Below are 25,257 nucleotides of genomic sequence, written 5' to 3'. Positions count from 1 at the left end.
CACACCTGACATTCACTTTCGTTGGTCCCCTCTAATCATGTCTCTCTGCCTCTCCCCTCTTTGTCACTATACTCCATGAGAGAGGGGCTTGTGTGTTTAACTAGTTGACCGGTCATTCCTTCCTGTTGTCAGAATAAATGGTGATCGCCCTCAAAGACATCCTGGTCCGAGTCTCTGCATCTTACACAACGCACATAATGTCAACCACAACTGGTTACATATGTAGAAAGGCCTCATTCTAAGCTATCCAAAACACAAATATTCTTATTTCCATGTGATTACACTAATTAAAATATTTGATTCCATTTCAAACAAGCCCATTTCATTAGATGCCATTAAATCTTACACACTGGTCCTTTAGGTTGGTTTGCAATATTGCTTATACACATTTTAAAGGTTATACATTTTTCCTTTTTCATTTCTGTATTATGTATCTTGTGTTTACATATTTCAACCTTGTGGCTATCTGTTGTTGGATCCTTCAGTAAAAACATGCATATAGTCTGTATATTTGCATTTCTTCTATTATCTACAGAGCCTCTATTCTCTACAGAGAGAGGTTATTAGTCATGTAACAACAGCTGAACAAAACTCCTTCCCCTGAGTCCCTTGTTGCTTCAGTGTTTTCTTCCTCTCTAAACACATCTTAGACATTTTGTGGTTGAATGACTATCTCCATGACCTTTTGGTGACTGTTGCAACACTATTTACTGTAAACCAACACAATTTGAATATATTATACCTCAACTTATTTGTCGCATCATTACAAAAAGTCTACATTTGACAATAAACTCAGAATTTGCATTTGAATAGAGGAAGACAATTGCTGCATAAGAATTGAAATAATGAAAAAAATAATTATTTGAGGAAATTATGAAAACATTACTTATTATTCAGCTTTATTTTTTATGATCTTCATTTGCTTTGATTTAATTACATAAATGTTAATATATTTTGCACACTGGAGGCCTCAATCAATCAAACTTTATTTATATAGCACTTTTAATACAGGCTAGTGTAGTTCAAAGTGCTTTACAATTTATTGACAAACTAATCATAAGACAGAACAAGTGACAACATAAAAGAAAGGGAATAAAAGTGATGGGAGAACAAAAACAAAGAACAAATTAAAAAACAACAAATGAGACCGATCCACTTAAGATAAAATAAGGATGATAAAAATGTTTAGAAAATGTAAATAAAAATAAGTAAAAATAAATTAATAAATACAATAAGAGAGAATAAGAGAAAATGTTTATTAAAAGTTAGAGTGAAAAACTAGGTTAAAATAGAAAAAGAAAAAAGAAAAGTAAAATCAAACAAAAGATATTAGGTTTAATAAAAAGTTAAACTAAAACTTGGTTAGAAGAGATAAAAAGACAAAAGATAAATAAATAGAATAAAATCGATAAGAAGATCAAACTTAAAGGAAAAATAAAAAATCAGAGTTGTCTGAAAGCACTTGAACGCAGCATGTGCCTTTTATGCCTTTTCGTATTTTTTTCTATTTTCATTCAATTTATTATTTTGTGTCTTTAACGTAATTCACAATCTTAAAACCGTAAAATCCATGCTCTCTTTCTTTTTCAATAAACGCAAACGCTTTTTAAAAAGTTTGGTACATCTGTGTTTCCGTAGACGCGGAAGCAGCGTTTCACAACTAGGACGCCGGCGTGACATTCACCGGGTTGTGTAAAAGGAGGAATAACGACCACCCCGTGTATCCCACCGAGCTCTAGCCAACATGAGAGTACTAAAAGCAGGATTGTGTTTGGCCAAAACGCGTCTTGTAGCTCCGAGCAGCGTCACGCTTAAAAAGGTAAGATTAGCTAACCAGAGGTGATTGACACCGTCAGTCAGTAAACACACACAAGTCCGGTCTGATTATCGATCCTCCTCTTCAGGTGCTCATCAACAGCTGTCGGTCATGCTCCTCCGGTGTGTTTCCCAACGAGAGGATCCGAAACATCGGCATCTCAGCGCACATCGACTCCGGGAAGACCACCCTGACCGAGCGCGTCCTCTACTACACTGGCAGGATAGCAGAGATACACGAGGTACATGAATCAGTGCAGTCAGTGGTGTTATGATTAGATAATGATTGCATGTGGATGTATATTTTGAATTCACTCCTTCTCTCTCTCCTGCGGGGTGCAGGTGAAAGGGAAGGATGGTGTTGGAGCCACTATGGACTCAATGGAGCTGGAGAGGCAGAGAGGCATCACCATCCAGTCAGCTGCCACTTACACCGTGTGGAAGGATCATAACATTAATATCATTGACACCCCAGGTACTAAAAAGTGTTACTTAAAGCATAAAAAGGATACTCAAAGGACAGGTTCACAGATTTCAAGTCTTAAAACAACAGTCAGGAGCCCAAATGAACACTGAAATATATTTTTTCTTCTGTAATCTTCCCCCTGTTCATACTGTCCATTAAAAGATCCCTTTATAATGCACTTTAAGTATAAGTGATGGGAGTCTGCAAGCGGCTGTGGCTCAGGAGGTACAGCAGCTCGTCCACCACTCAGAAGATCAGTGGTTCGATTCCCGTCCACATGTTATTGTGTCCTTGGGCAAGATACTTTGCTCCTGATGCCTGCGTTAATGGTTTATGGATGTTAGTTTCCCTCTGATGAGCAGGTTGGTACCCTGCGTGGGAACCCTGTCATCAGTGTGTGAATGTGACATGTAGTCGTGTAAAAGCACTTTGAGTAAATACTCGAAAAGCGCTTTATACCTACAGTCCATTTACCATTTAATATGATGCTTCAGCCATCTAAATAAATCAAATTAGTTCCCCCCGGGCACAAAAAATGTTACTTGAGCAAACATGGAAACTGAAATGAAGGGTTTTTCAAGTCTTAAAACAACAATCAGGAGCCCAGATGAACACTGAAACATGTTTTTCTTTATTTACCCCGCTATAATCCCTTCACAATGTACTTTCAGTATAAATGACAGGAACCTGCAAGCTAATTATGATGCTTCAGCCATCCAAATGAGTCAAATCAGGCATCACTTTTTAATCTGCATTTTCACATCTCTCTGTATCTCCTTTGTTTTGTCGTGGAAATCTAAAGATGAATTCACAGAGATCATGAGTTTTATTGCACATTTCCAGGTTGAAAGAGATACTGTGTGAAGCTCAGTGTTGGTGTTTGTGCATACAGCTGTGTGTGCCAAAAACCATCACCCTAACTACAGGTGCTTTTAATTGATTTGCTGAATGTTTAGGGAGTCTGGTCTGTTTATTTATCTATCAATATTGTCATTTGAAGATCATTGTATACCATTGATATAATGATAATATAATAGCATAATAATGCAAGCGTTGCGGGGGGTGGGATTGGAGAGTGGGCGCTATGCCTCTGTAAAAACACAGACTGCCATTAAGGGCCGGGACAGAGTTATATACCTTTTAACTCTTCTGCAGTCTCCACTCAGGATGTGCACAGTGAGGAATGGAGGACACTACTCACTTAGCCAATGTGACATAGCCTCTTAGTTGCTAATGTGAAGTGTGGAAATACTGAGGTCAAAAATATGATCAAGCTGATATATAGACACAATGATGTTGATTAATGTAATTATTGTGGCAGGCTTATTTTTCTCTCTGCCTCTGTTTAATGAGAAGCAGAAGTTACAGTGGCCGAGTCCCACAGCTCACCTGTGATGTTGCCTGTTGGGAAGCAGAGAACACAAAGTCACGTAAAGTGCTTTTGGCAATAAAGGCAGTGGAACATAATCATAAGACAATAACATGAGAGTCTAAGTTTCCATTTCATTTTGGTAAACAGGTCACGTGGATTTCACCATCGAAGTGGAGCGAGCACTGCGTGTTCTGGACGGAGCCGTTCTGGTGCTGTGTGCCGTGGGGGGCGTCCAGTGTCAGACGATGACCGTTAACAGACAGATGAAACGCTACAACGTCCCCTTCCTCACCTTCATCAACAAGCTGGACCGCATGGGTGCCAACCCCAGCCGAGCACTGCAGCAGATGAGGTACGCCATGCACACACACCAGACAGCTGATTCCAAGAATCACACATCTATCTATCTATCTATCTATCTATCTATCTATCTATAATCAATATAATATTGACTGAATAACTACAGCAGGGTTTTTCAGTTAGTGAAAGATGTGAAAGATCCGTCAGATAAAACAGATAGTAAAGAAAAAAATCGGAATGTTTATATTTATAGTTATAGTTATATTTTGTAAATGTTGTAAATCATAACATAATATGTTAGTATATAATAATAATAATGATACTAATAATAATAATACAGTTGGTAAGATGAGGGGAAAAGAAAATATTAAAGCCATAAGTGTCATTATGATATTTAAATAGAAATTCTACACTGACCCATATATCAGCCAGCCAGTATTATTGACCTATTTCAGATATTGGAATCAGCATGTATGTTATCCAAAGTGCACCAATTTTTTTATTTTATTTTTTAAAGTTATAGTGTATAGGTAGCATTTTATGTATATTTGACTTTTTTCTAAAAAAATTTAAATTCATAGTTATTAAATTCCCAGTGAAGTTTACTGTTTAAATGCACAGATGTCATTTGATATAATAAAGTTTATTGTTAAACTGTAAAATATCTTGACTCCATTTCATATCTTTGTTACAAGTGCTTGATAATCACATTGCAAAAAAATGTGTGTTTTTGTATATACGAGAATATAAGCAGATATATTGGTATTGAATTTTCAAAAAAAAAATCTGTCATATTAGTGTCGGCCCCCAAAAATCCAGTATCAATCGGGTTCTATTTAATATGTTGAACTATAAACTAACTCTACCAGCTTACATTAATGCTTTCTCATGAGCTGCTGAGAATTGATTAACATCCATTAAACTAAACAGTGGCCACTGAAGCAGGAAAATGGTGATGTTTTGGTACAAACAAGAGCACACTGAATCCCCTATCCACTGCATTCACTGGCTAACATGAAATCATAAGAAGTATTTAGGGCACAGCACTATAAATGGTTTTACTTCCTGTATTTGGTTACCACAGTTTTCCTAAGTTTCTTACGCAAACCTCTTCAAATGTTTTTCTTCAGAACCAAACTGAACCACAATGCAGCCTTCGTGAACATCCCCATCGGCCTGGAGGGAGAAATACGTGGCCTGATTGACCTCATAGGGGAGCGAACCATGTATTTTGATGGACCATTTGGGTAAGGGAAGCTTGATGATAAGGAGGTCTGTTTCTGCAACAGTGTAATCATTTTTAATTATTGGCCTAATGTGAATCATTTAGAAAGGGCTGTAGGCATCAGTGACTAATATGACTTATCAGCATTTCTCAGATAGCAAGTATTAATTTCAAGCTCTGATTCACCACTGCCCAGGTTCTTTTCCATATCCTGGGCACTCGAAAGCTGACTCAAATGTTTATTTTTCCCTCCCTGCAGTCAAGATATCCGCTATGATGAGATACCGGCAGATTTTCGTGCAGAGGCTGCCGACCGGAGACAGGAACTGGTGGAGTGTGTAGCTAACGCTGATGAAATTTTGGGAGAGATGTTCTTGGAGGAAAAAATTCCAACCAACGATGACCTGAAGGTGTGTATGTGTGCATTTGTGTGTGATCTGTCATAGGCTACTTTTGGGGACAAATCTCAGACTTACAATTGGGGTAGAAACTGATTTTTGGGTCAGTGGTTAAGGACATGAATGTAAGTCTATGCAATGTCCCCAAAAGTAACTAGTACATGGTCGATATGTGTCTGATACATTTCTGTGTAGAAGAGAGGACATGTGCGCCAACGTATTTGAAATCTTTGGGATTTAAGAAATAACAAGGTTTTCAAGTTTCTTAAAGAATGAATGAAAGACCATAAAAGTACTCTTCAACTGTGTGCGTCTATCTTCACCAACTGTCTTTGAGTGTCTTCCCTTTTGTCTAAAACTATGACATATAGTTGCTTCATAATAAGTTTAAAAATAACTGATTTGACTATTATTGCTTAACAAGAATAAGCGTCCACAGCCACTTTGATTTAAATGCTAACATCAGCATACTATCGTACCCTTAGTGAAAATGTTGACATGTTGAGGTTTTGCAGGTATACTATTTAAATGTTCACCATCTTAGTTTAATTGAAATTCAGAAATGTACAATTCAACCAAAACCAAAAGGCCAGTCCATCCACTAGAGACTAAAGTGGTGGACGGACAGAGTGACGTTGCCAGCTAGTACAGGTGATAACAGTATGGCATCTTTTAGACCTATTAATGACAGGTCTGTATTATTCATTGAAATTAGGTCTGTCAAAAAAATCTACATCTAAACTGGGATGTGTGTCACCCTGTGTGTGACTGATGAATAAAAATGTGCTTCATCTCCTCTCACTGTCTCCAAGGCTGCAATCCGGAGAGCCACAGTACAGCGTCTCTTCTCCCCAGTGCTGGTGGGAACAGCACTGAAGAACAAGGGTGTCCAGCCTCTACTGGACGCCGTACTGGAATACCTGCCAAACCCCACAGAAGTCAACAACTACGGCATCCTCAATGACGAGTAAGTATGGAGTATAGTGTCTCGTTGCTCACTGTGAGAAGAGGAACTGAACTGAATTTTCTGATAGTCTTTCTCGGAAAATGTTACATCATCTGTTTTTTTTCAATGTATTAGAGGTTCCAGTGAATCATCAAAAATTCTCATGGATCCAACAAGAGATTCTACACACCCTTATGTTGGTCTGGCCTTCAAACTGGAGGTAAAAAGCACTAAGAACTAAAGTTGTTTTTCTCTTTCATACATCCCCCATAGTTTATTCTTTATTTCCACTACTTTGTTTAACTTTCTAATGTTTTACTGTTTCTTGTGGTCTTTCTCATCAACAGGCAGGGAGATTCGGTCAGCTGACGTACGTGCGCGTGTACCAGGGCTGTCTGAAGAAGGGGGAGTACATCTACAACACGCGCACAAGCAAGAAAGTCAGAGTGCAGAGGCTTGTGCGTCTCCACGCTGACCAGATGGAGGTGAGAACAAGATAGTCAGCAGGCTGTCATAGGTTTCCATCTGCAGTTTCCATTTTTAACAGCAAAAACAAACATGACATGGTCAAAATGCTTTAAGTTCCTCTTTTGGTTGCAGTGAAGTGTGTAGATAACGACCACATCCCTTGTGACACCAGAGTAACATGTTTCCATCTGTCTTGCATCAAAACAAGACATTAAACAGTTAAATATTCATTTGTATGTTTTAAAAAAAAAATCACACATATAGACTAACTATATATATCTCCATTATTCCCCTTCTATCTGCACCTTTTCAGGATGTTGATGAGGTGTATGCAGGAGATATTTGTGCTCTGTTTGGGGTCGACTGTGCAAGTGGAGATACTTTCACATCCAAGGCCAGCGCTAACCTCTCTATGGTGAGATATTTCAGTGTTTTCATATTAAAACCTATTGATGTAGACAGGTTTTTGCATATTCATGTTGTCATTCTTTATTCTAAAGATATAAGCAGCATCTTGTGGGTATTCATTATGTTATTTGTCCCACAGGAGTCTATTCACATCCCAGAGCCTGTCATTTCCATGTCAATGAAGCCTTCCAACAAGGTAACTAAATAAATACAGACTTACATGTATCTTTAAAAGGACTTCAGGAGCCTAAATTGCAACATTCTTTAACTTTTTATCATCTTCCTTTCAACCAGAACGACCTGGATAAATTCTCCAAAGGTATCAACCGTTTCACCAGAGAGGATCCGACGTTCAGAGTTCATTATGACACAGAGAGCAAAGAAACTATCATCTCAGGCATGGGCGAGCTGCATCTGGAAATTTACTCCCAGGTACACATCAGATATGCACTGTGTGGTAAATACAAGATGTCCTGATATAACTGATACTCATTCAGTCATCTAGGTTACTTTGTTTTTTTAAACTGAGCTCTCTGAAAATTTGACACACTATTCTTAATGCTTTCCACTAAAAGGAGAAAAATGTCTATAGGTCTTAGAGATGAAACCAAACACACCATAAACTGAATGCTAGTCAATGTGTCCAAACTTCAGGAAATCAGACATTTAATGGATAGAACTGCATAATAAACCAGGTTTTCCTATTTTTTCCCCTTTTAAATTTAACCTATATCTGACCTGTTTTTGTTTGGGTTCTGCATTTTAGAGGATGGAGAGAGAATATGGCTGTCCCTGTGTGATGGGAAAGCCCAAAGTGGCTTTCAGAGAGACGATCACCAGTCCTGTACCGTAAGTGTTTATCTCCAACGCAAACACACACAAACTCTGAACACAGATAAACTGAGGCAATATTCTGTATAAACAGTTTATTTTGACTATATTGACGCTAACAATCTGAGGTACTAGGAAAGTAGCAGAGTGTAAGGCTATCATCATTATGTATGATAAATTCATTTGTTTTTTGATAAAATAAAGTTACAAAAGTGAATACTGCAAGCATCAACAGCAAATACAAACTTCATACTTGCTGCTCTACTATGTATGTATATACTAGTATATACTATGTATTAATGTTTCAATATTAATGAGGTTTTTCACACTCAAAGCAGCGGGGCAGCATTGTCATCTGCAGCACTTTAACTCCCTCTGGAGGAGACCAGGTGATCAGCAGTTTCCAGTGAATGATTTCCTGCAAAAATATACACATAAGTCACCAGTAAAATGGCATTTTATACATATCATAGAAAGATAGGATGTGGTTATCGAGTGCCCATTATGATAAGCAATTAATCAGTTTACTAGGGACATACTGCTGCATAAATGCCATGGTCAGTTTTTCTGGTTCATATCATGAAATTATTTCTTGTGGATTTTTTTTCTTAGTTGCATATCGGTTTAAATAAGATAATTTCATAGCTTGCGATTAACAAATTGAAATACTTGATTAATTGATTATGAGAATAATAGCTGCATTTATTAATGAATTAATAATATTGCAGTATATTAATGACTTAAGGGATTACCTGAGACACCATATCATGCAGCAGTACGTCATAGTCGAACTTCAGCTGGTCGTTCTCAGTTGCCTGCAGGAGAAAAGGGGACAAATGAATCCAAATGAGTTCAGGTAGATGTGTTCCAACTTCCAACTGAGCTTCTTGTCAGAGAGTGCAAAGTTGTACCCTCTGATGGTTGATGCAGGAAAGGTGCTGTGTCTTTATCACAGACTGTATTGATTTAAAAATACATGTTAAGATTGACTGAGACACACTTTTATGCTTTTATTACAATATACAACATTTCTATGGTGCTACATTCATTTCAAAAAAATCCTGCTTCCATTACTGTTGTTTAAAGGCTAAATTCAGTCAAAAATTAGACCTACTTATTATCTATTGAGGATGTTTGAACAGATCTGAAAGCCACTTTTAGCTGCAGAAAAAACACCTACCATTTGTGTGACGTTGGCCACCTGAGCCATGTTGTATTTAGTGTCTTCAGTGGATTCATTCAACATGACAAAACTGGAGGCCACAGCTCCCAGGTGCCAGAAAGGTTTCATGTCAGGTTCAATATGGCCGTAGCTATCTGTTGATGAGAATAATGAACGTGTAATGAGTCAAAGTGTAGTCAGCGTGTTGCGTCATTACTATTAGGAGGAACATGGAGTTCTCTTGTTGAAACACTCATTTTAAACTGCTGATGTTGGGCAATATGGCATTCTGTGTTGTGTCAGTTGCAACAGTATGAAGAATTAGTTTTATTGCATTTACCAGGTAAATGTCGTACCGACAGCAGACTCTGGTTCATCTTGTGCTGCTGGTACAAGGCCTCGTCTTGAGCTGTAGTATTGATTTTTACGAGCTCTTCACATGAGGCCTTAACCTGAGGTGAACGCTGCTGTCCACCTCTTGGAAACAAAACTTCTGCAGAGCAAGTCCATGTAGTCTGGAGGAATTTAACAAAAAACAGGCATGAAGCACAAGTGAAGACAGAAAAGTGTATAAAAGAAGAAGTGGAGGGTAGTTGACAGAGCAAAGGCGTAGTCCAGATGTTACCATGGCAGCCAGTGAGTCAAGGTTGCAAACACACTGTTAAAATATACAATCTCATGTGAGCCTCCTTTTATCTGCTGTTTTTATAAATCTTGTCAAACCTGGTCAGACGTGTTTACTCTGAAACCACAGATTATTCAGCTGTGTACTTTAAACAGAAACTCTGATTTGTTTAATTCTTTTCATGTTCTACATTTCTAACAAGTACAACATGCATGCACTACCATTAATTATAACATGTTTGACACCGAGGATAAATGAAGCAAGTTAAACAAGGATTATGCCAATTACTATGAATCCTTTTAGAAACAAACAGACAAACTCAAATGAGCATGGTTAAATGTTTTAAAATATCTGAATCAGGAATGACGTTTGAAATAAGATATGTAGCTTTCTTCTGTTTTGGGGATATTTTTAACATCTGGGCAGGGATTACAGATGGAAAAATAGCTTTCTGTGTTAACTCAGGCTCATTCACAGCTGGGTTTTTTCTGTCCCTGTCAAACCAACAAAATTAAACAATTCAGAAATTAAACCAAATTTAAAAAAGGTACAGTAGCAACTTCCATGTACACTTACATTCCCGATGATCTCCTGCATTGAGATCTCCAGCTGATACTTTCTTCCAGAGTCCGCTACATCCTAAAAGAGAAATCAGAAATTAAATCATAGTTGACACCAGCGTTGATAAAAGTTAAAGATAAAAAGGCTTCCTCGTGTTTAGCTGACCTCGGCGTTTGCTTTGTGGACGTCGTGCAGTAAGAACAGCTTGGACGGTGAGCCATAGCGGGTGTTGAGGTAGTGTTCGACCACCGTGGCTGCCCTCTGAGCAGGATAGTAGTTTGGGTTTAGCTCTCCGGTCTCGTTCATATCCTCTATATCCTCCTCCACCACCCCATTCATTGATATCTGTTATTCCACAGAGAAACAGAGAGTATGGAAGGAGTGAAAAATAAAGAAAAGAAGCAGCTGTAGGGAGCAGGGATGGGCTCCCGTTGCTGAAGGACTTTGATCCTCAGGGTGGAGCTTTTGTCTTAGATTTGTCTGTTTGTCTGTGTGTAGATAAAAAAGCTTTAGCAACAATATCATCTAAAGACAAGAGTAGGAAGGGCAGTAAGTACATATAGAAACAATGTGTTATCAAGAGTGTAGAGGTGAAGAATGTGATGATACTGAGTCAAATAAGGGAGTGTAATCTTGCCTGTTACTGGAACACTGAGACTCTGTCTGTTACTTGGCAGGTGGAAAGTTATGTTTGTCCGAGAGTTAGCAGCTGCTCATGGAAGTGCAACAATTACTTCCTACTTCCTTCTATGCCAATCCTCTTTTAGGACTTCCCCCTTTTAAAGAGACATAGCTCTTTTCTTGCTCTTCATACTTGCTACCAAATCAACTTGAAATAAAATGCAATGCAAGAAAATAGACCTGGATCCCTCAAATTTGGTTCTAATTCCTACAATAGTCTTACTTTAGGTAACTATCAAAAAATTACATGATAATTTTGATTTTTCCTTCTAAATTGTCAATTGATATCTATTACTGGCACATTTCTCAAATATGCTTAAACAAAGTGATGGGGGGGGGGGGGGATTTCAATTGCAGTTTTTCTTCCCCTGTTCAAAATGTGGATTTTTCTGATGTTTTCTTCAGGTTTGACTTCACTCATAAGAAGCAGAGTGGTGGTTCTGGGCAGTACGGTAAAGTTATTGGAGTCCTCGAGCCACTGGATGCAGAAGATTCCACCAAAGTGGAGTTTGATGACCAGACGATGGGAACCAATGTCCCGAAGCAGTTTGTACCAGCTATAGAAAAGGTATGCACAAATGTTTCTTTTCCTCACTTTAATGTTGTCAAAGTGCAGCTGTTGTGCATGTTAGTAAAGCTAAGTAAGTATGTTTTTAAATCATCTTTCTCCTCTTTGTCGCCTCACTTTTTCTGTTTTCCCACCCTCGTTCCCACAGGGTTTCAGGGACGCCTGTGAGAAGGGACCCCTGAGCGGCCACAAAATCTCAGGAGTCAGATTCCTCCTGGAGGATGGAGCACATCACATGGTGGACTCTAATGAGCTCTCCTTCATCCGTGCAGGAGAGGGCGCTCTAAAGCAAGGTGAGGGTCAGATGAAGGTTACGTGAGCTCTGATGACGTGTAATTTTTATTCACATTGTTGTGAGTCTATTTTTATGCTGACTTTGATGTTTTGTCTGCAGCTATGGAGAAAGCCACCGCTGCCATCCTGGAGCCCATCATGTCTGTGGAAATTGTTGCACCTCAGGAGTTTCAGGGAACAGTTATTTCTGGAGTAAACCGTCGCCATGGTGTCATTACAGGACAGGATGGGGCTGAAGGATACTTCACCCTGTACGCTGATGTGAGTTTGTCATTCTTCACATTCAGCACACCTTATCCTAGTATTCCTTGGTGTATTTACATTTGACTTAATTGCCCGTTTCACCCAACAGATTCCACTAAACGACATGTTCGGCTACGCCACAGAGCTACGCTCCTGCACTGAAGTAAGTTCAAACTAAGCAGCCTAAAACTCTGACCTGTTCTAGTCTAAAACATGCCGGGCCTATTCAGAGAAGTTCTAGTATGCAAACAGCTTATGTATTTAAAGGGGACGTGTCATGCACATATCCAGATCTATATTTACATTCCTGGGCTCTACTGAAGTATCTTTGCTTAACAGTTCAGAAATTCCTTAAGTATCTTACTATTTAATAATGGTCCTAAAGCCCCTCAGCTCAGCCTCTGAAGGCCCCCTCCCAACAAGCTCACTCTGTTCTGATTGGTTAGCTGCCAGAGTCTGACCCTCGGCAGACTTCTGGAAGGGTACATAAACAATTGTAGTAGGATTTCACTTATTTTTTGACTGCCGTTTGTGGGCATGTGCGGACAGTCAGGTAACGTATTAAATATGAACTTTGAACAATAGTCGGAGTCTACAAACACGCCAGCAGCTCTGGAAGTCTGTGCTTTGACCTAAATGCTAATATTGGCATGCTAACAGACTGATATCTTGCAGGTTTAATATTTACCATGTTTACCATCTTTTAAGTATGCTAATATGTTCTAATTAGCACTGAACAGCTGAAGCTAATGGAGTTTTTATGGTACATCTCTGCTACATAAACCACATTATTGGACAAACTGAAATTCTGACCCAGTGATTAAGCTCTATGAAAAGTTAGCGGATCAGCATAGTCATTAGATTTCATCCACTGGGTTTGAATGTCTGTACAAAATTTTATGGCAGTCCATCCAATAATTGCTGAGATATTTCAATTTGGAACTGACAGGCTGAAGTTACCACTAGCATGATAATGAAAGATAACCTTTTTTTATTTATTCAGGGTAAAGGCGAGTACACCATGGACTACAGCAGATACCAGCCCTGCCTGCCAGGCACACAAGAAGAACTCATCCACAAACACTTAGAGGCTACAGGCCAGCTTCCCGCAAAGAAGAACAAGTGGAAGAACTGAAAACTGTCAAACTGTATACTGGACTCTGACATGACCACCGTCCCTCATCTTTACACACGTTCTTTTGTGCCCATCCTCAGTCATGGCTTTGCAATAATTCTGTAATTTGGAGACGGATTCCATTTACGTTGTAGATACCTTTTGGAGTGTAACCTTCTTCTATATTGTCCGATCCCTGTGGAAAACATATTTATTACCTTGATTTTAGCACCATTTGACCTCTATGCTCCTAGAGTGAAAACGTACAGCAAGCTCAGTGTTTTGACTTGAGCAGATAATGGCTTTTGTACTATGTACAGAATGATCTTGTAACAATGACTGCAACAAAGATGATATATTATGTTATCTTTTAGTGTGTAGTTCTTTTTCAATAATTTTCCCACCTAATATGAAACGCATGGTTAGTGGATTAGTGTTTCCTCTCACCTTGCACCTCCTCTCACCTCATTGATCCAAGATTCATCCGTTGTCACTGGAATGCTGGTGGGATGAGCTGACTTGTCTGCTGAGTCAGCTTCTGGTCTGATTATTGCATTGAGGCTCCTTTTTACTGCAGTTAACAGAACCAGAGCAATGATGATCCTCATTGTAATGTGCTGTAAAATACAGATGCTGGAGAAAAGGAAAGCAGCGACCGCTTCTGTCAAGGAGTTGAGGCAGGGAAATGAACCCTCCTGCCAGTGTGGACTTATGTAACGGAGGAGAAGGGGAGGGGAGGCAGAGAGAAGAGATTGTCCAGATCCTGCTGTCTTCCTGGCACGATCTGTTTATGATTTTCTCCCTTTAACTAAACAAACTGCTCCACTCTATCTGGGTCTGTTCTTCATTTGCTCTGATGCAACTCACTTAAGCTGTCAACCGCTAAATGTTTCAACACTATCCACGAGAGGAATTGATTAGTTTAGGAGTAGTTATCCAATTAGAGCTGCTGCTGGAAACACAGGTGTGACTAATATGTGAATTTGATTGATTGCAGCCTCTCTTGGTACACAGAGATTGAATGTAAGACATTCACTGAGCCAAATTCAACATGTCCTGGCAATTAAAACAGAAACACTTACACTGTGGAAGATTTAAGATTGCACTGATTATTGAAGCTAGGCAACACCAAGAGAATAACCAGCAAAGTAAGTTCATTATAAGGTGATAACCATAATTTCAATTTTATTTACATGGCGCCAAATCTCAAGGCACATCTCACATAGAGCAGGTCTAGCACGTACTCTTATTTTACTGAAAGATAATTCCCTTATGAGCAAGTACTTGGCAACAGCAGCAGGTAAAAACTCTCCTTTTTAATGGAAAGAAACATCAAACAGAACCGGGCTCTTGGTGGGCGGCCATCTGCCTTGACCGGTTGGGTTGAGAGAGAAAGAAGGAGAGAGGAGTGAGAGACAGAGAGAGAGACCATAACTACATATACACACAGGAAATACTGCCACCAGATTTTAAAAACCTTCAGGGATCATGGAAATAGTAGTTAACAAAAACAATCTCACCACAAGGTTCATCAGTAGCTGTTTCGGAGCTTTGTATTAGCTCCAGAAGAGCTACTAATGGACCTTGTGGAGAGATTGTTTTCGTCAAGTGTCATTCTCCTTGACCCTGTTTACACCTGGCATTAACACTCATCCTGGGTGATCCGGTCATAAGTGGACATTGGAGACACGTTGCCGTTCACATCTGTCTCTATTATGTGTGTCGAGCTGACCACTTGAGTCCAGATTATATTACTGCCTATGTTACTCACAGTTATTACGTCAGTCAGACAAGCGCCACATTTGTTTTTAGTTCAGGCTAAAGAACAAAGAAAAATGTTTAAAGGACTAATATACATATATACGGGTTATTCCAATTTTTCAGATCAGTCTACTCCAACAAGTTTATCCGTGCTCATCTCCATTCTATCAGCTGTTCACCAAAACAAACACTACGTCCTGCACTGATGACATATTTTCCTGCATATCCAAAGATATGTGGTCAGATGCATCCCAAAGTACCACAGCAAGTGGTGTGAGTGATGGGATCACAATGTGTCTTGGTGGTTGTTTACACTGGTATTTAGTGTTGCCCACTTGTTAACGTAAGGTGTAAACAGGGTCAAAGTTTAGCTGCGAGACCCTGGCTGAAATTAAAACTGATTATTATGAAATGTGTACAGACTCTGATATTATACTGTAGCTTCTGTTTTATGTCTTTCCTATTTGGAGTTAGAATTATTACTAGCCAGAAAATATTCAAGGAAAAACTCAAAGGTTGAGAAAACTTTAATGACACTAAATGTGCTCTACAAAATGAACAAGTGAGCAACATCAAAGCAAAAAGTCCACATAGTGAACTGAAATCATAACTGAGTCACACAGTGTTACAGATAATGTAACTGTGTCCACTGTGTAACACAACACACAATCAGTTTCGTCAATAAGAGGTACAGTATTCTATAAAACATGGATGGACTTGGATGGAAAACTTCATTGAATGCAAGATTTTAAAACTACATTTAAGAGACGGAGCACAGCTCTCTCAGCTTGCTCTTCTTCCTCCTCTTCTTCACATGAACACATGTTTTTTGAGCATCATGTCTACTCGTACACCCCCGACCTGTCTTGAGCACTTGATTGTGATTCTGCTGTGGTTTATATTCACCAGCGTCCCTTCTGAGCTGCTCATCCCGCGGTAGATTGTCAATAAGCTCATAGAGGGTGAAGATGCTAAAGCAGATTTCATCGTAGGCTGTTCTGGTGCCACATTCAAACAGGCAGGCGAAGGCCACAGCGGGTGGGGTGCCAGGTGAGGGTGGCAGCTCCATGTATGCCAGGTCTGAATAGGCACTGGGACCCTCATAAATCACCCAGGGGCCCCGCCAGCTGTCTGGATCCCGGGGAAATAAACTGAGAAAAATACCTAGGTCCTTGCGTGCAGTGGTCCATGTTGGGTGGGAATACACCACCCATGTAGGAGTAAGGAAATTGGAAGGGGCACTTTGATTGGGTGAAGAAGGGCTGGTGGAGACCGGAGTGATGTTTGGGAAGGGGGAGGTTGTGTGATTTGAATGAGTCCAATGTCTGGAGCGATGTGTAGGTTGGTGTAAGTGATGGTTAAGATTTTGACACACATGTAACGGAGCTGGGAATCCTACTATGCTACCGTGACAACCATTTCGAGGCTCAACCAACCGCTGCACCAGCTGCCCCTCTTGAAACACCGCTCCATCATCCAGACTGAGGGCCTGCACCCTGTAACCGAGGGGGCTGCGGGCGTTACAGTATAAGACATTTGTCCCATCCTCTTCATCCACTGACGCCATCTGACACTCCACGCTCTCTGGGCCTGGCACCGCCTCTCCAAAACGCCAGGTCTGCCCATGGGTGTCACTGAGGAAGCAGAAGGCATGAGGACTGGTCTGGCAGAGCTGTCCAAAACACTCTTTGCACTCGATGTGGTAAGCGTAGGCAGGAATCAGCAAACGTCCTGATTTCAGTTGGATGCCGTGGCCCGGACCGAGGGCGAAAGTGGCCCATTCTGCAAGGAAGCAGCAGAAAGTAACACACAGATGTTATTATATACTGATTAAGATATGTAGTGGTACTGATAACACAACTCGTAAAGGGAAAATACACCGAAAAACACAGAAGAATTTCATGCTTTAAAAATTGCACAGCTCAGTTTTAATTGTTGATTTGAATATGTTTCTCAAATCTGAACAATAGAGAGAAAAAACTTGTGCAACCTTTTTTACTTGTGATTAAACCAGTTGCACAGGTTGCATGTGTATTCAATGGAGGAGAGGTTTTCCTTCGCAGATTTTTTGTTTGAAATTTTTTTAAAGGTAAAACTACACAGAACTTCAATGGGAAAAAGCAGAAATAAGATTCCTACTTTAGTGCAGCAGAATTTTCTTTTCTATAATTTCCCAAATGATAAACTCATAATATGAAGGTTTAAAAAGAGGAAATTAGACTGTAACAAGATTCAGTTTGGGTAAATAACCCAACATTAAAATAAAAACATAACACTATAACTCAGTCAAAATGACTCCTTGAATAGCTTTATGGGTAAAATGAACTCAGTATAGTGTTGTTTCAATATTGACCCAAACTGGGTCAATATTATTTAACTGTGTAATCACCTGGCGACCCCTTGTGGGGGACCTGAGCTCATGTTAGGAGCCAGAGACAAAGCCTGTCAATTCTCCATGAACACAGGATATTGGATCAGATCTCAGGAAAGAAATTTCAGATTTCCAGTATTCACATAAAACTTTCCAAATGTAATATCACAAAGTGCCATAATATCAAGTGTTGAATAGAATAACAAAGGTAGATTTGCACTTTTTGTCCTTTTCCTGACCTTTGATGGTGTCTCCTATGACCTTCTTGGTGAGGTCGGTGACAGGACTCCAGGTGTCTCCGTTGTCGGTGCTGGAGACGTAGCAGAGGCGGGTGACATTCTTCCCTGTCACCAGCTGATAGGACTCTGACGTGTGACCCAGAACAGCGATGAAGAATAGAAAGAGAGTGCCTGTGAACTCATCGTACACTGGGCACGGGTTCATGGAGCGGTGGCCTGGCAGGAAAGCAGAGCCCAGAACACGCATGTCCTCCCACTGGAGCAGCAAGAGGAAGACAGAGAAGAGATAAGAAAGGATTTGTGAATAATAAGGAAGAGCAAGAGAAAACAAACCAGTCAGCAAAAGAAAAAGGTCTTTCACCTTAAAGGGTCATTTCAACCAAATTATAAAACACATCATATATTTGTCCATACAGATCATTTTGGTTTTGACCAAATAATCTTAACTCAGAGACCACTTACTAGCTCTCAACCACATCTATCCGTCTTCTGAATGTCTGCAGGTGAAGAACTAGCTTTCACATTTAAAAATGATTTCTTCTTATGTTATTTTACCACTATTATTGTTTATTTATTGTTGTCTGTGCATGTTCTTTGATGGCACTGTTCTTTATTAAAATATCAATGGAAATATATTTCAATTGCAGAAGCACCTCATCCTCATCTGAAGTCTTTCTAACATGATATTGGTATTAGTAACACCTTGCTCTGAGTTCACCTTCTTAGAATTAATCCACATTTATAAGTAGTAAGTGTTTAATAATGTACTGTATTTGTCAGCAATTATAACTTCTTCTATGTAGACAAACTGTATTTATATTATTACAACTGTATTTTACTATATTTCCATTCAGTAACTGTTTATATACCAGCCTGCACATACAGTATGAGTGTCCACAGGAGGAGTTATAGTTGTTACATACATTAATAAACATTTACATCTACTTAGAACTACAATTATACTGTGTTGTAAATGATCTATTAACTGTACAAATAGTATACTGCTTATTAATGCCACCTAGGGATCCATTAAGATAATATTTGTTTCATTTAATTACTCTAATTATCTTGCACTTTGTGTATTTATGTACTGGATATGTAATGGACTAGTCTTGAGTGAGCAACTTTAACTGTGAGCTGTGAAGAACTTTACAACTACACTTAAGTAGCTCAAAAAAGTTATTTGGCTCATATTGAGTAAAATATGTGTAAAGTGACATTATCTATATATGGTCTTAAATCTACTGGACCCTAAAGAGAGTCCAGACCCAGTAGACAGCACTGACCTCCACATAGTTCCTGTAGAAAGTGCCTTTCCTCATAACCAGCAGGTGAGCCTGAGAGTCGGAGGGGCTGAGTCTCTCCTCACAGAAGGCCAGGAAGCAGCTGGAGCGGGGCAGGTAGAGCAGCGCCGGGACTCTGTACGTCACTCCGTTGGGCTCCTTGCGGAAAAGCACTGACCTTGCTGGGAAATATGGCGACCTCATACTCTCTCAGGTGTGTCCTCTGTTATGTTTTCTGAGTAAGTGAAAATCCTCTGGACAGATGCTGCTTCACAGTCTGGTTAAAAATTGAGAAAGTAGTCATTATTCCACATGACAATCTCTAGAAAAGTGCAGTTTCAGAAGAAGGTAAACTAATGTGAATTCTGTTTGCTATCTGATCCATCACACAATTGTTTCGCCTGCTCCTGGAGCCTCAGTTAACATCTTCAAACCTGAATTTTCTTTTTTAGTGTTTTCTTTACACATTTAAAAAGCCCCACAAACATTTTTAATTCAAATACAAAGTCTTACCTTTCGAATACTTCACCTTAGACTTCAATCGTTGCAACAGTAACAAAGTTGATTTTAAAAAGTCATCATTTCCTCTATGAGGAGTTTTACTGCACTGGCTGAGAAATTCACACTTCGTATGTGTTAACAGCTACATTTTCACAGTTCAAACACCCACACAGCCATCTGCCAATTGAAATGTGTCAGTAACAGCATCATAAAGAGGAAGTTGTATCTAACACAGAGTACTTACATGTACAGTGCTCTGTGAGAACTGCTGCTGCTTTGTGAGAACATACAGTATGTGTCAGCATTTGAACGTGGGGTTTGACAGTGTAATGAGTGTTGTGTAGTTGGTTTGTGTGTTTTCCTGGTTGAGGGTCTGAAAGCTATGGCCTCTCCTCTCTGTTCCCCATTCAGTGTGGCAGTGTGGCATGCTGCTCACTGACCCAGAAATGGACCACACTCATCACATCTACAGCTTTGGATGAATCAGCGGGGAGAAGCCATTGTGGACATAGAAGGCCGGGTGGGGGGGACAAGCTGCACGGTGAATTGATGAGTGCTTTTCTTTCTCATTTTGTGCAAAGTGTCTTTGAATCATTGCTTTTCTGCTTTAAATCTAAACACAGAGCATTGCTATAGTTATTGTTTGTTAGGTTGCTGTAGACAATATGTAGTATTACAGATGTTAAACTGTGTTTTATATAAGCGAGCTGATTTAGTTTAAAAATATGAGTGCATGGATTTATGTATGTTTTCTATGATTCACAGGGGAATTGTGTAAACCTTCATACAGCTTTATAGAAAAACATTGAAATTATGCCCTGAATTTATCCTCACAGGCAGAATGTTCTCTCAGATTTGTACCAACAAGCAACATCCCCCACCAAATAAATTCTTTAAATTTAAAATGCAAGGATACAGTTTGTGGTTTTCAACTCAACTCAATTCAAACTTCATATAAACTGTGAAAAAAGTAATTTCAATATCTTAAAAATTATTTCTCGTCATCGTCTAGAACAGTTTGCCCAAAAATCTGAGAGCAGCTGAAGTGTTAATACCTTTAACTTCAAACTTATAGCCTGGCTTTTTATAAGGAAACATTTATATATATCATTTACTTTATTTTATACACTTATCAGAATCACAACACTGGTTTAGTGGCTCTAACATACTTATACAAAACAACAACACAACAGCCTTCACAATTATACACAAGGAATGACTTTAATCAAGTGAAACAGTTTTTGTGAACTGTAAAGAGGATACAAATAGGAGAAAGACGTGAATTGTGCAGGGAGTGTTGAGATAAACGTATAAAATTTATGATAAATGGTAAAAGAAAGACATGTTACTTTATTATCATGTAGTAGGTGGTTATATGCAGCTTGTTCAAATACATTTTTATTGTACTATTACTTTTCCACTGTTATTGATTTTGTCATTGATTTTAATATATTTGATCTAATTTTATTACACTCTTAATTTTAATTTCTGGTGCGCATTAATCTCAAATTGTTTCACATTTTAAATTTCTTCTGTCTTATTATTGGCCTGTCAGGGTTAGGGTTAGGTGGAAGGTGAAAGGTGTTACAGCGACACTGATAAAATCTAATTGTTTGATTAATTATAAATCTGCATTTCTGATTAATTGATTGATTATTGATCCGCCTGTCAGGCTGAACTGAGGGAAAACTACCCTATGAACATTTCATGATGTCATCAACGAGCGACTGAGCCCCACATGGCAGCCTGCTGAAGTTTGACGTCCCTCGATAAGGTAGAGTAACTGTGATTGTGAGATTATAATTAATTACACAGCAGTGTTATAAATGATATTTAATCACTTTATACACAGCAGCATGTTTATGATCCTAGTCACATCGTCAGCTGATCATGTTTATGCGACACTAGCAGAGCTGAAGCTGTTTGACTTTCTGGGTTTAAATGTTCGACGTTTTCATTAAATGTGTTTCCATGGCAATTCAAATGAAAGATGATCACTTTATATGTGAGTGAATTTCAATCAAAAGAGAGAGAAGAGCACACGTTGAAGGCTTTACGTGACTTTTAATAAAATTTAAAATTAACACCAAACTGTTCTTAAACTCTTAGATTCGTTTTTTTTTCACAAAAACACAAATACAGATTCTTTATTAGGTTTTAATCAATTTAATTATTCTGCAAGTATTATATTCGTTTATAACACCTGACCATCTTAGCTGATGAATGTAAATATTGATGATACTTATCATTCACATTATAATAAAACTATTTAAAAAACAAACAAAACAGACACAAGCAGCTGAATGATGCTGTTGTTTCTGGACTCTGTTACAGCTTTAACTTGATGTAAATATTTATTTTCATGTTATGAATATATTTTGTTCTCTGTATCTTCTGTGCCCATGTAACACCTATATAACTCAGATTTTCTACATAGTGCACATTTATTTTTAGTCTGTATGAGGCTATATTCTGTATGTAACTTTCTGAAACATTCACATATAATCTCAGGAACCTCTGCATATTGAACATTTACATATTGCAGATTTATTTATATAAATTTACTTTATATAGTGTTTTATATATGTAATCCTATTTTTGTCTTTCTTTTATCTCACTTTAATCCTCAATTTCAAAAAGTGCTTTATAAATTAAGTTTGTTTCTCAGGTAAAACCTACCTGAGACGGATATAATATAGTCTAATGCAACAGCTTGTAATAAATCCTAGTTTAATGCTCATTATTATGTTCAGTTGACTGTAGAGCTGCAATGGTGAGTTGTTTAGCCGATTAGTTGCCATCTATTAAAATGTCCAAATTCTCTGATTCTTGCTTCTCAAATGTGAATAATTCTGGTTTCTTCAGTTCTCTGTGATAATAAAGTGAACATCTTTGGGTTGGAAAACAGTGATCGACATTTTTCACAATTTTTTGGCATTTGGCATCCAAATAATTGAGTAAATAATGGACAGGGGAAACTATTATATAAGAATAATAATAAATTGAAGCCTTACTGGTGATGTTCCTCCTCAACTCTGAAAATCACATTTGTTTTCTTTGGGGCAGGGGTTTCTTGATTTTCTAGCTTTTACATGATGTAAATATGTAAATATACTTATCTCACCTGGTTTAATATGCCTGTAAAACACTTTTAATTCCTATTTTCCTCCCTGTTTAAACATGATTTATAAATTAAGTTTGGTAACGTCTTGTGTCTTATTAGGTACACCTGGACAATAATAAAAATAATAGCCTGATACAACGTAATGATCAGATTTTGTTGAATATGTATGAGAGAGGCTTTCATTTAATAGTATGTTCCTGTAAGTTTTGAACTGCATATTAAAACATGAACAGACCTTTGGCTCTGATCTTTAAAGTAGTAACCACTTAGTAGTATATAAGATGCACGAGCTCACATCTCTTCTCTGGTCTCAGGGTCACCATGGCCAGGCAGTGGTGTGACGGCCACTCCACATCCATCCTGTGCGTCGGGGTGTCCCCGGGCCCCGAATGTCTCCTAGCTTCAGGCTCTGAGGGTGGAGAGGTCGCTGTTTGGAGCCAAGAAGGAACCATCATAGGCCGCCTCACCCTCTCTGGTGAAGAGGACAATACTGGTGTTGCCTTCTCACCTGCAGCTCCGGGCCTGCTGTATGTGTCGCATGGAGACACTGTGAGTACACTCGACCCCCGAAACCTGAAGGGCACCGTGGAGGAGTTTCAGGGTGCAGGGGAAGAGGAGATCAATGCTTTGACGCTGAACGAGACGGGTTCAGCTCTGGCGGTGGCTGATGACTCCGGGGCGGTCCGGGTGTTGGAGCTTCCTGGGGGGAAAGTGTGCAGGACTCTTCGCAGACACACTAACATCTGCTCCTCTGTGGCTTTTCGGCCTCACAGGCCCAACAACCTGCTGTCTGCTGGACTGGACATGCAGGTGAGGGGGGGGGGGGAAAGACTACTGCACATTACATACTCAACACTACATTTCTTTCATATAATCAATGTTTAACCTTTTTGTGTTCAGGTGATGCTTTGGGGTCTGCAGAAGACTCGTCCTCTTTGGACCCTCAACCTCCAGGATGTAGCTGAGGAAGAAGACGACCACCAGCAGCGTCCTGGTCAGCTTTTCAACCCTCCGCTGGCTCACTGTGTTTCCGTGGCGAGTTGTGGGAACATTTTGGGATGTGCGGCAGAGGACGGGCGGGTGCATCTGATGCGGATCGGCAGCGGCTCTAAACTGGAACAGCAGGGAGCAGTCAAGGCACACAGTCAGGGAGCCTCGCAAGCCCACTTTATCAATTTCCTGTCCCACCCGTACTGGCTTGCCACCGGGGGGAACGACGGCCAGGTGGCCCTGTGGGACATCAGCAAGCACCCAGTGGTGACTCCAGAGGGGAAGGCCAAACCGGGAGGGACTGCGGCTCCACGTAGGAAGGGGAAGAGCAAGGCAAAGAGAAAAGAACAGACCCAGAACAAAGCAAAGACGCCACCGAAGGCTGAAGGTGAGAAAGAAGAGGCGGAGGGCGAGGAGGAAGGAGCAGAGGGAGCAGCAGCAGCAGGTGAAGAGGAGGTGACGGAGGAGAAGTCGGGGCCCAAGCTGAGGATCAGTCATGGGGACAAGGTGAACTGGCTTTGCCCTGCTGTGCTTAAAGGAGAGCCCAGCGTGGTGGTCGCAGATCAGAGCTCTAATCTGACAGTTTATCCTCTGTCTCCACTATAGATTTGTGCACTTTATTCTTGTTGTTTGAGTCATAGCATCTCAATCTGTTTTTAGTTTACAAGTGATTTAAAAAAAAATTTCACAGCATACACTCCTGCGTTTGTTGTTGTTAGCAGCTGACGGCGTCATTTTTGTGTCGGTCCTTCTCTTGCTTTCCTTTTATTAAAGCCTGAACTGTGGGCTGAAGCCAAACATCACTGGAGTTTCCCAAAGCACTGAACAATGTAAAGCTAAATCTGGAAACAGCAAGCACATATTAAATCGAGTTTGAGGTTTCACACAACTCTCACAGAAATAATGTGGTTCTTTTACAGGTTTTGTTTAATGTAAGCTTCACTCTGTGGATCTGTTTTGGTGGGTGGTTTGTCTGTGTGTGGTCCTATAACAATATTCTCTGTTTTGCTGTCTGACACGCGATTTATTTTATTTTTGTAAACAAGATTTGCATTCTTGTGGACTGTTAAAAAAAAATACCACATTAGACATCAGAAATGAGCTTTTCATGTTTAAATGAGTCTGCAGTGCTTTTATAGAATAAACACTTTCAATCCAAACCAGGTGCCAGACAGAAAAAAAACAAAGCTAAGTGAATATTGTTCCCAAGATGTCGTATTTCAAACGTATTGCTCTTTATCAGACTGCAGAGCTTTACCAAAAAGAAACCAGCCACACTGAATAATTGCTTGGGATCCTGTGATCTGTCACATGACCTCGTCCTTAAGGGAAAAGTGGTGTTTTTGTAAAATAGATGTTAAGCAGCAACAGCCTGCAAACAATCTTGTAACTGTTATTTTTTTCTCCTGTGATTAAAACCTGTTTGCTGCTTATGAAGGAACATAATTACAGGCTGAATCTGTTTCAGATTTTTGATCTATATAAAGCTCTGATAATTTGACCTCCTGCTG

At 39.5% G+C, this 25,257-nt stretch overlaps 4 protein-coding genes across 5 annotated transcripts; 2 read left to right on the top strand and 2 right to left on the bottom strand.

The window, feature by feature from the left end:
• The first annotated feature begins 1,685 nt into the window (after positions 1–1,685).
• On the top strand, positions 1,686–13,948 carry gfm1 (G elongation factor, mitochondrial 1). The gene is made up of 18 exons (XM_053320731.1): positions 1,686–1,819; positions 1,905–2,057; positions 2,158–2,290; positions 3,801–4,005; positions 5,084–5,200; positions 5,438–5,588; positions 6,389–6,543; positions 6,658–6,742; positions 6,870–7,007; positions 7,304–7,405; positions 7,538–7,594; positions 7,693–7,830; positions 8,165–8,247; positions 11,664–11,826; positions 11,975–12,119; positions 12,221–12,381; positions 12,473–12,526; positions 13,367–13,948. The coding sequence occupies exons 1-18, from the start codon at positions 1,745–1,747 to the stop codon at positions 13,496–13,498; spliced, it is 2,247 nt and encodes a 748-aa protein (XP_053176706.1). The 5' UTR covers positions 1,686–1,744; the 3' UTR covers positions 13,499–13,948.
• On the bottom strand, positions 8,311–14,327 carry lxn (latexin). Of its 2 annotated transcripts, none has more exons than XM_053320745.1 (7): positions 13,942–14,327; positions 10,743–10,922; positions 10,593–10,655; positions 9,732–9,906; positions 9,410–9,546; positions 8,982–9,044; positions 8,311–8,647 (listed from the first exon to the last, which is right to left on the bottom strand). In XM_053320745.1, exons 1-7 carry the CDS (start codon positions 14,083–14,085, stop codon positions 8,540–8,542), a joined length of 870 nt encoding a protein of 289 aa, XP_053176720.1. In that variant the 5' UTR covers positions 14,086–14,327; the 3' UTR covers positions 8,311–8,539. The 2 variants fall into 2 exon arrangements, with proteins under 2 accessions (XP_053176720.1, XP_053176721.1); XM_053320746.1 differs by lacking the exon at positions 13,942–14,327 and adding an exon at positions 11,215–11,287.
• A 1,594-nt stretch (positions 14,328–15,921) lies between these two features.
• neu4 (sialidase 4) lies at positions 15,922–19,388 on the bottom strand. Its single transcript, XM_053320734.1, has 3 exons — positions 19,135–19,388; positions 17,849–18,104; positions 15,922–17,020 (listed from the first exon to the last, which is right to left on the bottom strand). Exons 1-3 carry the CDS (start codon positions 19,333–19,335, stop codon positions 15,999–16,001), a joined length of 1,479 nt encoding a protein of 492 aa, XP_053176709.1. The 5' UTR covers positions 19,336–19,388; the 3' UTR covers positions 15,922–15,998.
• A 3,686-nt stretch (positions 19,389–23,074) lies between these two features.
• Positions 23,075–25,184, top strand: wdr53 (WD repeat domain 53). Its single transcript, XM_053320737.1, has 2 exons — positions 23,075–23,566; positions 23,657–25,184. Exons 1-2 carry the CDS (start codon positions 23,078–23,080, stop codon positions 24,350–24,352), a joined length of 1,185 nt encoding a protein of 394 aa, XP_053176712.1. The 5' UTR covers positions 23,075–23,077; the 3' UTR covers positions 24,353–25,184.
• The last annotated feature ends 73 nt before the right edge of the window (positions 25,185–25,257 follow it).

Source organism: Scomber japonicus, chromosome 6 (genome assembly GCF_027409825.1).
Source record: "Scomber japonicus isolate fScoJap1 chromosome 6, fScoJap1.pri, whole genome shotgun sequence".
Lineage (NCBI taxonomy): Eukaryota > Metazoa > Chordata > Actinopteri > Scombriformes > Scombridae > Scomber > Scomber japonicus.
Note: the sequence above shows the minus strand (reverse complement) of the source record. Positions and strands in the feature narration are given on the sequence as shown.

Excerpts from the sequence above, each read along its gene's own strand:
- neu4 (XM_053320734.1), bottom strand. The coding sequence starts at position 19,335 with ATGAGGTCGCCATATTTCCCAGCAAGGTCAGTGCTTTTCCGCAAGGAG. Across the intron at positions 18,105-19,134 it reads TCTACAGGAACTATGTGGAG|TGGGAGGACATGCGTGTTCT; the intron begins GTCAGTGCTGTC and ends TTGCTGCTCCAG. Across the intron at positions 17,021-17,848 it reads CATAGGAGACACCATCAAAG|AATGGGCCACTTTCGCCCTC; the intron begins GTCAGGAAAAGG and ends GCTTCCTTGCAG.
- lxn (XM_053320745.1), bottom strand. The coding sequence starts at position 14,085 with ATGAGGATCATCATTGCTCTGGTTCTGTTAACTGCAGTAAAAAGGAGC. Across the intron at positions 10,656-10,742 it reads TCCACAAAGCAAACGCCGAG|GATGTAGCGGACTCTGGAAG; the intron begins GTCAGCTAAACA and ends TTTCTCTTTTAG. Across the intron at positions 9,547-9,731 it reads GTCGGTACGACATTTACCTG|ATAGCTACGGCCATATTGAA; the intron begins GTAAATGCAATA and ends TCTCATCAACAG.
- gfm1 (XM_053320731.1), top strand. The coding sequence starts at position 1,745 with ATGAGAGTACTAAAAGCAGGATTGTGTTTGGCCAAAACGCGTCTTGTA. Across the intron at positions 8,248-11,663 it reads ACGATCACCAGTCCTGTACC|GTTTGACTTCACTCATAAGA; the intron begins GTAAGTGTTTAT and ends TGTTTTCTTCAG. Across the intron at positions 12,527-13,366 it reads AGCTACGCTCCTGCACTGAA|GGTAAAGGCGAGTACACCAT; the intron begins GTAAGTTCAAAC and ends TTATTTATTCAG.
- wdr53 (XM_053320737.1), top strand. The coding sequence starts at position 23,078 with ATGGCCAGGCAGTGGTGTGACGGCCACTCCACATCCATCCTGTGCGTC. Across the intron at positions 23,567-23,656 it reads CTGCTGGACTGGACATGCAG|GTGATGCTTTGGGGTCTGCA; the intron begins GTGAGGGGGGGG and ends TTTTGTGTTCAG.